A 12413-nucleotide genomic window follows, 5' to 3' on the forward strand; every position below is an offset into this window, starting at 1 on the left:
CAACCAAACCCTCAACCAACCCCAGGCTAATGAAAGACTTTGGTAGGCCCAAGTAGGAGCTTCACCTTCTTGTATAGTGCTTACTGATGCAGCAGAATTATGAGTTAAAAACGGTCCACTACAACCAGTTGCCGTCTTTTCACGGTTCAGCAAGCGAAGATGCCCTTACCTTTATCCGGGATTTCTACGGGATAGTCCAACACTTCCCGTTGAAGACTTGACTGGATGCACTGAGGATGAGGTGTTTTCCATACACCTTGAAAGATGCTGCAAAGACATGGTTCATGTCTCTCACACCCAGGATCTCTCGGACATGGGCCGAGGTGTATAACAAGTTTATCAGTAAGTTCTATTCTCATGCAAAAAACTGCTGAGCTAAGAAGAAAAATTGCGACATTTTTCGCAAGCTGATGGTGAACCGTTCCATGAGGCATGGGAGAGGTTCAAAATGCTACTCATTCAATGCCCTCATCATGGCTACCCATTGGAGCTTCAAAATCAAACATTCTATGATGGTTTGACTCAAACCAGCCAATCAATGGTTGACAATGCGGCTGGAGGTGCCATGGGAGAAAAAACGGCGGAGGAAACTTTAACATTGTATGAAATGCTAGGGGCAAACTCCCAACAAAAGAGTATAAGGGGACGACACAGGGTATGTATGAAGTTAACTCAAATACGGGTTGGAAATTCAGGTGTCTGAGCTAGCAAAACAAGTGAGGAGCATGTGTTCTATGATGGGTATGCAGCAAAATAATGCATTTATGATTGATGAAAATGATTGTGAGCAGGCCAATGCAATGAATAGTTTTAATCAAAGGCCTAGAAACGACCCGTATTCTAATTCTTACAATCCGGGTTGGAAAAATCACCTAATTTTTCTTGGAGTAATAATCAATTTTAGGAACATCATGTAATAGGTTTTGATGATACCAACTGTTGTTAGAAATCCCAAGTCTCGAACATAGGCAAAACGTTGTAAGTTCGACAAGTAAACCAAGAGCGAAAATACAACCGGTAACTTTGAGCTCAACTCGGAAATATTTTAAGCTTGAAGGTAAACTTGTTGAACATCTTAGAATGTCGTGTTGTAATTTAGATAGATCAGAAGAGGCACGGACAACACTGGAGGAATAAGGGTCTGCGAGACATCAACTAAGTCTCGAGACATAAGCAGAGTTCGAGAGGTAGTACCTCTCGATACAACATCCAGTTCGAGACATAAGAGAGTTCGAGAGATAGAGCTCGTAGTTCGAGACATCAAACAATCGAGAATCAACCTTGGTCTCGATAAACTGACACTTCTCCAAAGCTGAATGACGGTCAGGAAGCATACTTAAAGTTTGGAGAAGAAGAATATCATGGAGATAAAATATTAAGGAGGTGCCAGAAGTGGATGCCACATCAGAATTCCACAACAAACGAGAAGGTGCACCAATCAAAGTCGGTCTTATTCCCTAAAACGAGGATCAATGGGAATTTAAAAAGAGTAACTTTTACCAAAAGTAGCAAGTGGAGCATGGACTCAAGAAAGTGGATTATGGAATATCCACTACAAACAAAATTCACTACAAGACAAAGAGGTTCAAGTTACAAGACCACCACTCCATGAAGAATGCTGAAAAGATGCAGGTCCCATACACATCATGGGAGACAAATTTCAAACGGAATAGTTTTCCCTCCAACGGAATTATTCCTCTACTCTCATATATAAGGACGTGAAGACACAGAAGAAAAAAGGGGGTTAAGGAGTTCAAGAGTTCGGGGTTAACAAGTTCAAAATTCTTAAGAGGTGTCTGATTCAAAACGTTCAAGTGCAAGTGCTTAACTTGGAATATCATCCTGATATTCGAACAGCGAGAAAACACATCTTAGTGTTTGAGAGAGTTACAAAGCTTAAACTGTTATATATCTAGAAGGTGACCGAAGCTGCTCTACACCGAAGTTGATTCAACGATAGCTTGTGGTCAGATTGGAGTATGTTACATTCAACTGTGACAACCAAAAACACCTTGCTTTGGATTAAGCAAGAGAGGTGGAGTAACCTGGCAGCTGTCCGAGTGAAAGAAACCTGAGGCTTGACGCGGGCTTGGTGATCAAAGGTCAAGTGCTCGAGAGGTGGAGTAACTGGAAGCGGGGAGAAAGACCTTGGAGAGGCGGAGTAACCTGGGAGCTGTCTTGTGAAGATCCTGAGGCTTGACGCGGGCTTGGTGATCAAAGGTCAAGTGCTCGAGAGGTGGAGTAACAAGAAGCGGGGCGAAAAACCTGAGGCTTGAGGCGGGCTTCGTGATCAAAGCTCAAGCGCTCGACATTGTACTAAAAAGGGAAGTTTTAGTGCAATCCTTCCAGGGAGTTTCTGGAAGAAGAGTGGACGTAGGCGGGTTGGCCGAACCACTTAAAAATCTCTCTCGCATTTACTTTCTGTACTTATCTCTCGCTAACCTCTCGATTGCACTGCACATAAACACACCTCTCGAACTAACTCAAACTCGTGCTAACTAAAAGGGGATAACATTTCCGCTGCGCATAAAACTTTGTCTTCTTCTCGTGAGGTATCGAACCTAAACATCCTAAGTTCAATACACACGAGAGGTTGAAAAGATTTGCAAAATCTTATACAAGTCTATTCACCCCCCCCCCCTCTAGACTTGTACCCCATCCCCTTGGGACCAACAAAAATAATTTTCAACCAGTTGCTCCTCAACCAAAAAAACCGTCTTGGGAGGATTCTTTGGATACTTTTATACAGACCTGCAATAGACAGCAAGAAGCAAACGATCAACGCTTCCAACAGACAGAGGCATCACTTGCTAAAACTGAGGCTTCACTTGCCAGAAATGAAGCATCTATGAGAAAATTGGAAGTCCAAGTGGGACAAATCGCCGAAGCTCTACAAGGCCATGTGCCAGGTAAGTTGCCTAGTCAACCTGAAGAAGCTAAGATTATGACTGTTCTAAGAAGTGGTAAAGTTATTGAAAATAATGTGAAAGGAAATACCACTTCTAAACAATCTGAAATAGTTGAAAATTTGAATGTTGATAATGAAGTCAATAAGGATGAACCCAAATTGCATAAATCTAATGATCCTTATGTGCCCCCTAAACCGTATGTTCCTCCCGTTCCATTTCCTGGTAGATTGAAAAATTCAAAATTTGATAGATCATTTGCTGAGATTTATGACTTGTTGTCAAAAGTGAATGTGAATTTGCCTTTGTTAGACATGATTAAAAATATGCCTGCCTATGCTAAGTTTTTAAAAGAGTTGAACACTAGAAAGCGTAGGTATGAACATAATGAAAAAGTCTTTATGTCTAAATCTGTAAGTGCTGTTTTGCAAATTGACTTGCCCCCAAAATTAGAAGACCCCGGTAGTTTCATAATAACTATTACAGTGGGGAATTCTAAGAAAGAAAAGGCAATGCTTGATTTAGGGGCAAGCATTAACTTGATGCCATATTCTGTCTACTTGCAGTTGGGTCTGGATAGATTAAAACCTACTACAATGTCCCTAGAGCTTGCTGATCGCTCTGTTAGATATCCTAGGGGCATTGTAGAAGATGTTTTGGTCCAAGTTGATAAACTAATAATTCCTGCCGACTTTGTTGTTTTAGACATAAATAAAAAGTGCAATCATGCACATGACATGCCTATTTTGCTTGGCCGACCTTTCATGGCCACAGCAAAAACAATGATTGATGTCCAAAATGGAAAGTTAACCATGACTGTCCTAGATGAAACTGTTGAATTTTCCATTTTGAAATCAATGAAATTGCCTGAAAACAATAATAATCATTGCTTTGCTGTAGACATTTTAGATTCCATAATTTCTGCTGAGTTTTTAGATGAATCTCCGTTGAAGGTCGAAACTGATGAAGAGGAACCTAATCAAAGCCCAATAAAAGAGGGGGGTGTTGAAGGATGTTCACTCGCAGACTGTCTGGAGCAAATAAAAGAAAAACACCATCCCTCAGTTGAAGCTGACGTTCCGCCCAAGCTGGAATTAAAACCGCTTCCTAGTTCTTTAAAATATGCTTTCTTAGGTCCAAATAATACTTATCCTGTAATAATTGCCTCTAACCTTTCACAGGAACAAGAAACAAAATTGCTTGATGTATTAAAAAAATGTAAAAGTGCAATTGGTTGGACAGTAGGAGATATTAAAGGAATAAGTCCAACGGTTTGTATGCATCGGATTTTACTTGAAGAAGGAGCAACCCCTGTCCGTCAACCTCAGCGTAGGCTAAATCCGAATATGAAGGAGGTTGTACGTGCAGAAGTCCTAAAGTTGTTGGACTCAGGTATTATTTATCCAATTTCAGATAGTAAATGGGTAAGTCCAGTTCATGTAGTGCCAAAAAAATCTGGAATTACTGTTGTTACTAATGAAAAAAATGAGTTAATCCCAACTAGAACAGTAACTGGGTGGCGTATGTGCATAGATTACAGAAAATTGAATGCTGCCACTAAAAAAGATCATTTTCCTTTGCCCTTTATTGACCAAATGTTAGAAAGATTAGCTGGGCATGCTTATTACTGTTTTTTAGATGGCTTTCAAGGTTATTTTCAAATTCCTATTGCACCTGAAGATCAAGAAAAGACGACATTTACATGCCCGTTTGGCACATTTGCTTATCGCAGGATGTCATTTGGGTTATGTAATGCACCTGCGACTTTTCAAAGGTGTATGATGTCGATATTTTCTGATATGATTGAAAGATATGTTGAAGTGTTTATGGATGATTTTTCTCTATTTGGTGACTCTTTTGATGATTGTCTTTCTCATTTATCTTCTGTTCTTGAAAGGTGTGTTAAAATGAACTTAACTTTGAGTTGGGAGAAAAGTAATTTCATGGTTAATGAAGGCATTGTTTTGGGCCATATCATTTCTGACAGGGGCATAGAGGTTGACAGGGCCTCCAAGTGAGGCTTGTTTAGTAGTGTAGGAGTAGATTAGGATTTATTTTGTAATAAGAAGAGGGATGATACAAGGTTATGAGCTTCAACCGATGGATCGAGGGGAATTTCTTCCCTTTCTTTCCTTAATTTACCTTGAGCTAACCTTGTATCAAGATGCTTGTTCTTAAATTTATATTTGGATTATGGATTGTGTTTATGTCTAGATTGTTGTTCGTTCTTCAATTATTATGAATTGTTAGTTTAGCTTCTATGAGTTGTTGTGTGCAAGACTTGTTATTGAAAGTGTGTGATTAATGGATCCAATTACATGCTTGTTTGTTGTTGTGTCACGGTGAGAATCGGGCATGGCTAGAACACTCTTGCCACACCTATTGATTTATACAATGCGAGAGCTTGATAAATTATAGGGGGATTTCTCGGCTAATCTTCGGTTCCTTCACCGCGAGAGCGGGTTGGAATTTAGAAGTTAGCCAAACGGTTCCTTCACGGGTGACAGCGTGTTGGAATCTAGAGGTTAGTTTAGGCTACCTCCTCACAACTTGTAGGATTAACTTGAGTTTGGGCATGTTGATTTGCTTAGGATCTTTAAGACGAGCCTCGCTTGTAGACTACGAGAGTAGATAACTTGCGGTTTGGCACATTCGGGTAGATCATGAGAGTGGCACCGAGGACTTTAGTGCATTTCCTCCATTCACAAGGGATAAAACTTCTTTTCTACATTTGTTTGACTCATGATGGGCATTGACCCGATTCATATCCTTACCTATGTTGCATCTTATATATCTCTCTTCATTTGTTGCTTTTATTTTTGTTATTTACTTTTGTTGTCTTAATCCCGTTATTATCGAACTAGCTTCACAAGAATCAATCCGAGTTAGTGCTTGACCAACCATTCCCTGTGGATCGATAACCCCAGAATACTCCGGGTATTTGCGTGTACCTAAAAGCTACAACCAGCTGCGCAGACGATTGGATGAACTCCAAAGGAGATTGGATAGGGGAAGGGTCACCGGTGTCACAGGAGACACTGACCTCACCCTTCACGGAAGACATCATGGCCCAACCCCTGCCAAGGGATTTTCGCTTCCCGACCATAAAGCTCTATTCGGGGTCGGTCTACCCTCGAGCTCACATCAACAGATATCGGACGGCGATCATGATGACGGACGCGAGCGACACCGTTATGTGTCGAGGCTTCTTCGCGACCTTGGACGGCCAAGCCCAAAATTGGTTCACGACTTTACCCGAGGGATCCATCTCATCCTTTTCTGACCTCTCGGGGCGGTTTCTATCACACTTCGCAAGCAGTATCCCGAAAAAGAAACAGTTCGCCACCATGTGCAAATTAGAGCAAGGGAGCGCGGAGAGCCTGACCGACTACCTAGCCAAATGGAAGAGGGAGGCAAGATCGGTCGGGAATTTCAATGAAAAGACGGCCATACCGATATTCATCGCCAATGTCAGATCAAGTCCTTTCCACCGTGACCTCGTCCAGAACCAACTGAAGTCTTACGCGACATTGTTGGACCGAGCAACGAGGTTCGCCGAGGCAGAAGAAGCTGAGCGGAAGAAGAAGGAAGAGGAGAGGTGTCGCCGAGACAAGGCACCCCAAGAGGATCGCCGGGCTCCAAGGCCCCCGCGTCAAGGACCACGGTTGTCCCCGCTACGCTGTCTCACGCCCTTGACACACCCACTGAGTGCCATCCTGGAGCACGTAGAGATCATGGACATCGTGTCGTACTCGGCTGAGTGTCTAAAGATCTCGCCCAACGTCGACCCTAACAAATATTGTCGATTCCACAGACAGATAGGACACGACACACCGAAGAGTGTATGGTCCTCAAGCGACAGATCGAGGAGCTCATACAAAGGGGCTACATCGGCCAATCTTTTAAAAGATCGGGGCAGGGTCGACCTCAAGGACCCGGCAGCGTATGGAAGAAGAAGGGCGGCTCCGAGCCACCCGCTTCCGGGTCACACAAGAGGGAGCTCGGGCAGTTCACTGAGGAGGAAGAGAAGGAGTTGGACGAGCCCCACCTGCATGAGAAGGAGCAGAGGAGGGAGCCTATTACCTTCACGGATGACGACCTCCCGGATGGGCCCCTACCGCATCGTGATGCCTTGGAGATCACCCTAGACATCAATAACATCATCGTACACCGAGTGTTGGTGGGCACGGGGTGCTCAGTGAACGTCATGTATTATAACACGTTCACCAAGCTTGGCCTGTCAATGAAACATTTAGCACAAGTCAGAACCGCGTTGTCCGGGTTCACGGGGGACTCCATCGGGATAAAGGGTTCCATCAACCTCGAGGTGGAGATAGGCACATAGTCGCACATCAAGAGGTGGGGAGTCGAGTTTGTGGTCGTCAAGATCGAATGCGCGAACAACACCATCCTCGGCCGACCCGCCTTGGAAGACCTCCGGAGCATCATATCCATGGAGCATCTATGTTTGAAGTTCCCTACCCCCATCGTGGTCGGCATGGCGAGAAGAGATCAGAATGTTAGTCGGAACTGCTATCTGAAAGCATGTCGCCAAATTTGCAAAAGGGATCTCCAGGCACACACTATCGCCGAGAAGGCGTAACAGGGCGAAAAATGTCGGCCCCGCGCCGAGTCCACAGTGGAGACCGAGGAGGTGGTATTACCAATAAACAGTGTTGTAAGGTGGTCCGTACCCTTAAGTTGCATTCCATAATAAAATAGAAAATTTCCATACGCTCATTTTACTATTGTTTGCGGGAAGGGGAGGAGGGTTGTTTAGGTCGATCCCCCGGGAAGCCTCTGTGGCCAACTTCCGAACAAAAGCCATAAATGAAGTCATGGAAGATGAAATTCCGAAAATCGTGTAGCTTATTCGGCTGACCTCCGTGGCCACCGTGCGGCCGACCTCCGAGGTCACCGCACGGGCGACCCCCGAGTCACTATCTCGAGCTGACCTCATAACCGATACCCTAGCCTACCTCATTTAAACGGCTAAACTCCTAGGGGTGATATGAGACCCGACCTCACCTATCACCGAACGGACAAGTCTTTAAGTCCAATAGCTGAAGTGCTTTAACTTAAAAGACTAAACACCCTAGGGGCAATACAAGGTCCGACCTTGCCTATTGCCGAACGGAAGAATCCCAAGACGCTAGGCCAAATGGCCTCAACTTAGGACGACTAAAACACCCTAGTGGCGATACGAGGTCCGACCTCGCCTACCGCCGAACGGAAGAGTCTCTAAGCGTAAGACCGAACGGTCTCGACTTAGAACGACTTACACCCTAGTGAGGGTACGGGATCTATCCTCCGAGGATTAATCTCGCCTACCATCGAACGTGTGTGCTAAGGGTCAAGGGTTGAGGCACCCAGGCGTGATGCCAACTTGAAAAAGCATATAGCAATGACAAAAGCAAAGAAAGAAAATACAAGACGTAAAAAGCAAACGACAAGAACAAAAGCAAAGATCGAATATGCCACGACTTGGCCGACCTCAAGGTCATGGTCGACCTCTCCGCGAGGTCATCTTGGCCGACCCCTCCGCGGGGTCATCTTGGTCGACTCCTCCGCTGGGTCATCTTTGCCGACCCCTTCGCGACGTCATCTTGGCTGACCCCCTGGGGTCTAAGATCAATTCGAACACAAGCCCAACCTGACCTCAAGCTCTGGAAGTCATCTGAAGCAAGGTTAGACCTCAAGCCTTAGAGCTCATCCGGAGTAGAGTCCTGATAAGTGCAAAAGATACCACTTTTATAAGGTTATTTGTGGATCATTAAGTGCATAATTCACGGCCCTTATGACTGTTTTAGTCCTAATTTGCTTTAGAATGCTTTATATTGTCTTAGTACCCCATTCCACACACCATGAATTGTTTTGTAGGTAAAAAGGTGCCTAAAGAAGGAAAATGGCGTTAGTTTGGAGAGGAAACCCGAGGACCTTAAGGGGCGAAATCGAAAAGAACCAACGAAGAACGAGAAAAGATCAAATTTGGCGAAGGAACAGGGTTGGACGCAGGCTGGACACGCGTCCACCCCGCGTCCAACGTCCAGAAACAGCAGACAGAGAGCAAACTTCAGAGATCTCTATGATGGATGCCGGGGCGGACGCGCGCGTCCACCCCGCGTCCATCAGAGAGCCGAACAGAATCAGAGGCCGAAAAATCGGACGCGGGCATAGACGCCTGCGTCCAGCCCGCGTCCGCTGCTGGACGCCGGGGTGGACGCGCGTCCAGCGGTCTAGGCAGATTAGTTTTGACGCGATTTTGGGTTAAAAAGCCAAGTTTTCTTCTGGTTTTTCATTTCGGATCCATCACACTTGAGTGCTAGATCATTTAGACTTTCTCTCTCTAGGATTAGCCTAGAGAGATCTCTCCCAACTCACTCCACATTGCAATTCTTAGGTTAGATTAGAATTAGAGAAGAATTCCATTGTTGCAAGATTGTGATCAACATTCAAGTTCAAATTCAAGTTCAAGTTCAAGTTCAAAGTTAAATTCCTAGCTAAGTCTTCCTTTTAATTTCTTGTCATTACTTTTGCCTTTTGCTATTTCAATTCCAAGTATGATTAGATAGATCTTTTTGGATTTGGATTGAGCAAGTTTGTATGGATATTCTTGAGCTTTGATTATGAGTTTGATTGTGTGAGTGGTGATCCACTTTGACTCTTGTGTAGGGGTGATCAACCTATATGAGAGGTGTTTGGAGAAGGAGTCTCATCTACGAGAGTAGAGTTACTCCTTAGCCTAGCCTAGCACATTTCCCTCTCACGTTTGAGAAAAGGGAGAAGTGGTAGATAAGAGGCACATAACGTGTTTGACAAAATGCCTCTCCTAGCCTAGTGATCACAAGGATGACATTACGGTCTAAGGAGTGAGTCCATTGACCACGAGAGTGGCGGTGGTGTTGGTGACCTTGTCTCATTTTCATAATCTAAGTGTTGCTAGCCTAATATCTTAGGAAATCAAGGATACCTATATGAGTTGCAAGATCCAAATCCTCCTTTCCAATTGATTGTTTCCATTGTTTGTTCCTTATTTTCATGATGTTTCATGCGCATTCCTTACTATGATTGGGTTAGCTTTCAATCACTAAACACTCTTGTGCTTAATCCCCTTACCGCTCGAATTCCCTCCTTGCCGTCCTTTGAGAACGATACTCGGAACTTTTTCCCATTTTAACACCTATTTCTTTCCATCCACCGCGAAAACTACAACCATCAAGTCCTAGTCTTCGCGTTTGTTGAGGTTGGACCTCAAGCCTTAGAGCTCATCTCAAGGTGCTCAAGTTATGGAGTCCGAGTTAAAGAACCCATCATGGAGAGCTCAAGTTGAAGAGCTCGTCCGGTAGCCCTAGATAAAGAGGTCAAGGTGAAGAGTTCAGGCTTAGCAAGGTCGGAGCAAGACTACTCTCTTTCGCTGACGACTTCTCGCAGCTCAGAGAGTGGGGGACTGATGATGGAATAATTAGGACCGGGTACGGAGCATGGACGGAGCAAACCGGGACCAGAGTGGGCACGAGGACCCGGGGTCAGCCACATGGCCGGGGTCAGCCTTCGGCCACGGGCTGACCTAGACTCGGCCAAGGTCAGCCTCGGCCGCGACGCTCGACGCTCGACGCTCGGCCACAACGCTCGACGCTCGACGCTTGACGCTCGGCCACGATGCTCGACACTCGGTTGTGACGCTCGACGCTCGACGCTCGGTCGTGACGCTCGATGCTCGGCCACGACGCTCGGTCGTGACGCTCGACGCTCGGCCTCGACCGAGGTCAGCCCTCGGCCTAGTGGCGGGTCTTGAGTCTGCGCGTGGATCGGGTCTCGCGGCGGAGGTTGCGGCCTGGACCGTTGGGCGCGCCTTCTTGCGATTCCTCTGGGACGGTTAGGCCTAAAGCTGATATAAAAACTCGTTAGTTTGTCTTGTCAAGACATCTTCACTTACTTTCATCACAATTGTCTTATTATTACATTGTAAACCTTTGTAATAGCATTACATAATTCAATATACATTTTACCCCCGCGGTATACTTGTGATCCGGTAGCTTGTCATACCCCTATTATTTAATCGGGTTTTTTAATTCGGACCACCCGGGTTATTAAAATCCATCAGGAAGATAATGTCTCCACATAAATTTACTATATTTTTCATTGCATTTTCTTCATTTAAGTAGGTAGCTATTTATACATGATCATAAAATCACTCACTATTCCATTACTAGTAAATGCCTATTAAATGGTTAAGAGGAATCAACATTTTGGTCCATCAATTATTTCCCAACTGTCAATGTTGTACAATAATAATATTAACAACAACAACAACAACAACTAGAACAACATTGCACCATGCGTGTATCAAAGTGCAAATCCTTGAGGTTGTGATGAGTAACCGAACTAAGAGTGTGTTTGGAAAGTAGGAAAATGACTTCTAAAAAATGAGTAGAAATGTATAATTATATATTTTTATTATTTTATTTAAAATATAAAAATGTATAATTATATATTTTTATTATTTTATTTAAAATATAAAAATATATAAACTAATAATATATATTAGAAATTAGAAATAATTTTTTTTTAACAATAAAAGTCGCACGAAGCCATTTTCCGTTTCCGGAAAAATGAGCTCATTTTCCGTGGTCAACGGAAAATGTTTTCTGTTGACCACATTTTTCGGATGTTTCCAAACACCAAAAACATGGAAAATGATTTTCAAAAATCATTTTTCATGTTACCAAACACACCCTAAGTTAGCCAACTACAAACGTACAAGTTTCACTATCTTTAAGGGTTATTTATTGGCATTCTTAATTTATCTCATTGTAATTTTTTGTCAATTATAATTATAATGCCGAATTTATTCAGTATATATAATCATATAGTAATTGCAGGTAAGTGATGATAATTATGTAAACATGACTAGTTGGAATTCTTAAATTTTAATGCTGTTGCTCTAATTGGGAAAACAGTACGCTGACAATTTTGATGGGTTTTCAATTCGGATAATAATAATAAGCACGTTGATTAATTATTAACAATGCAGTATATGCACGTACACTATGTTTTGTTTTATATTTATAATAACTTACCCCACTTCCATTAGACAAATATTAAATAAATGAAATATTTGACGGCTCTCATTTCTTTAGAAGGAATGATGGACCTTTTACGGTCCAACCACATACATAGGTGATGTCTCACATGTTTAGTCTACACTTTATTGTCTCTTAATTATTATAAACCCCCCCACCCCCACTCATATATATATCTATGTATAATATAAAGAGCGAGTTAATTTTTGCCCAGCACTTTTTCAGGCGATATTTTTTGTACTTTGTGCTTCTATTGTTGTTCATTGCATAATTAGTACCCTATTTTGCCCTTGCCGATAATCGGACGGCCAATTTCCGGTTGAAAAAGACGAACGGGCAGTTAAAAGTTGAAGGCCACCACGTGATAGCTCAATATTAAATAGCAAACAACAAGAAAAAAAAGACAAAAAAATTAAAAAAAAAA

The 12413-nt window shown here is 43.2% G+C and overlaps 1 protein-coding gene and 1 non-coding gene across 2 annotated transcripts; one reads left to right on the top strand and one right to left on the bottom strand.

The window, feature by feature from the left end:
• Window positions 1-372: 372 nt before the first annotated feature.
• Window positions 373-480, bottom strand: LOC116028139. The gene has a single exon (XR_004100086.1). It is a non-coding gene; the product is annotated as a small nucleolar RNA R71 (small nucleolar RNA).
• Window positions 481-5890: 5410 nt separating this feature from the next.
• Window positions 5891-7251, top strand: LOC116027521. The gene is made up of 2 exons (XM_031269225.1): window positions 5891-6631; window positions 6721-7251. Exons 1-2 carry the CDS (start codon window positions 5891-5893, stop codon window positions 7249-7251), a joined length of 1272 nt encoding a protein of 423 aa, XP_031125085.1.
• The last annotated feature ends 5162 nt before the right edge of the window (window positions 7252-12413 follow it).

The sequence above is a fragment of the Ipomoea triloba genome, chromosome 8 (genome assembly GCF_003576645.1).
Source record: "Ipomoea triloba cultivar NCNSP0323 chromosome 8, ASM357664v1".
NCBI classification, from domain to species: Eukaryota; Viridiplantae; Streptophyta; class Magnoliopsida; order Solanales; family Convolvulaceae; genus Ipomoea; species Ipomoea triloba.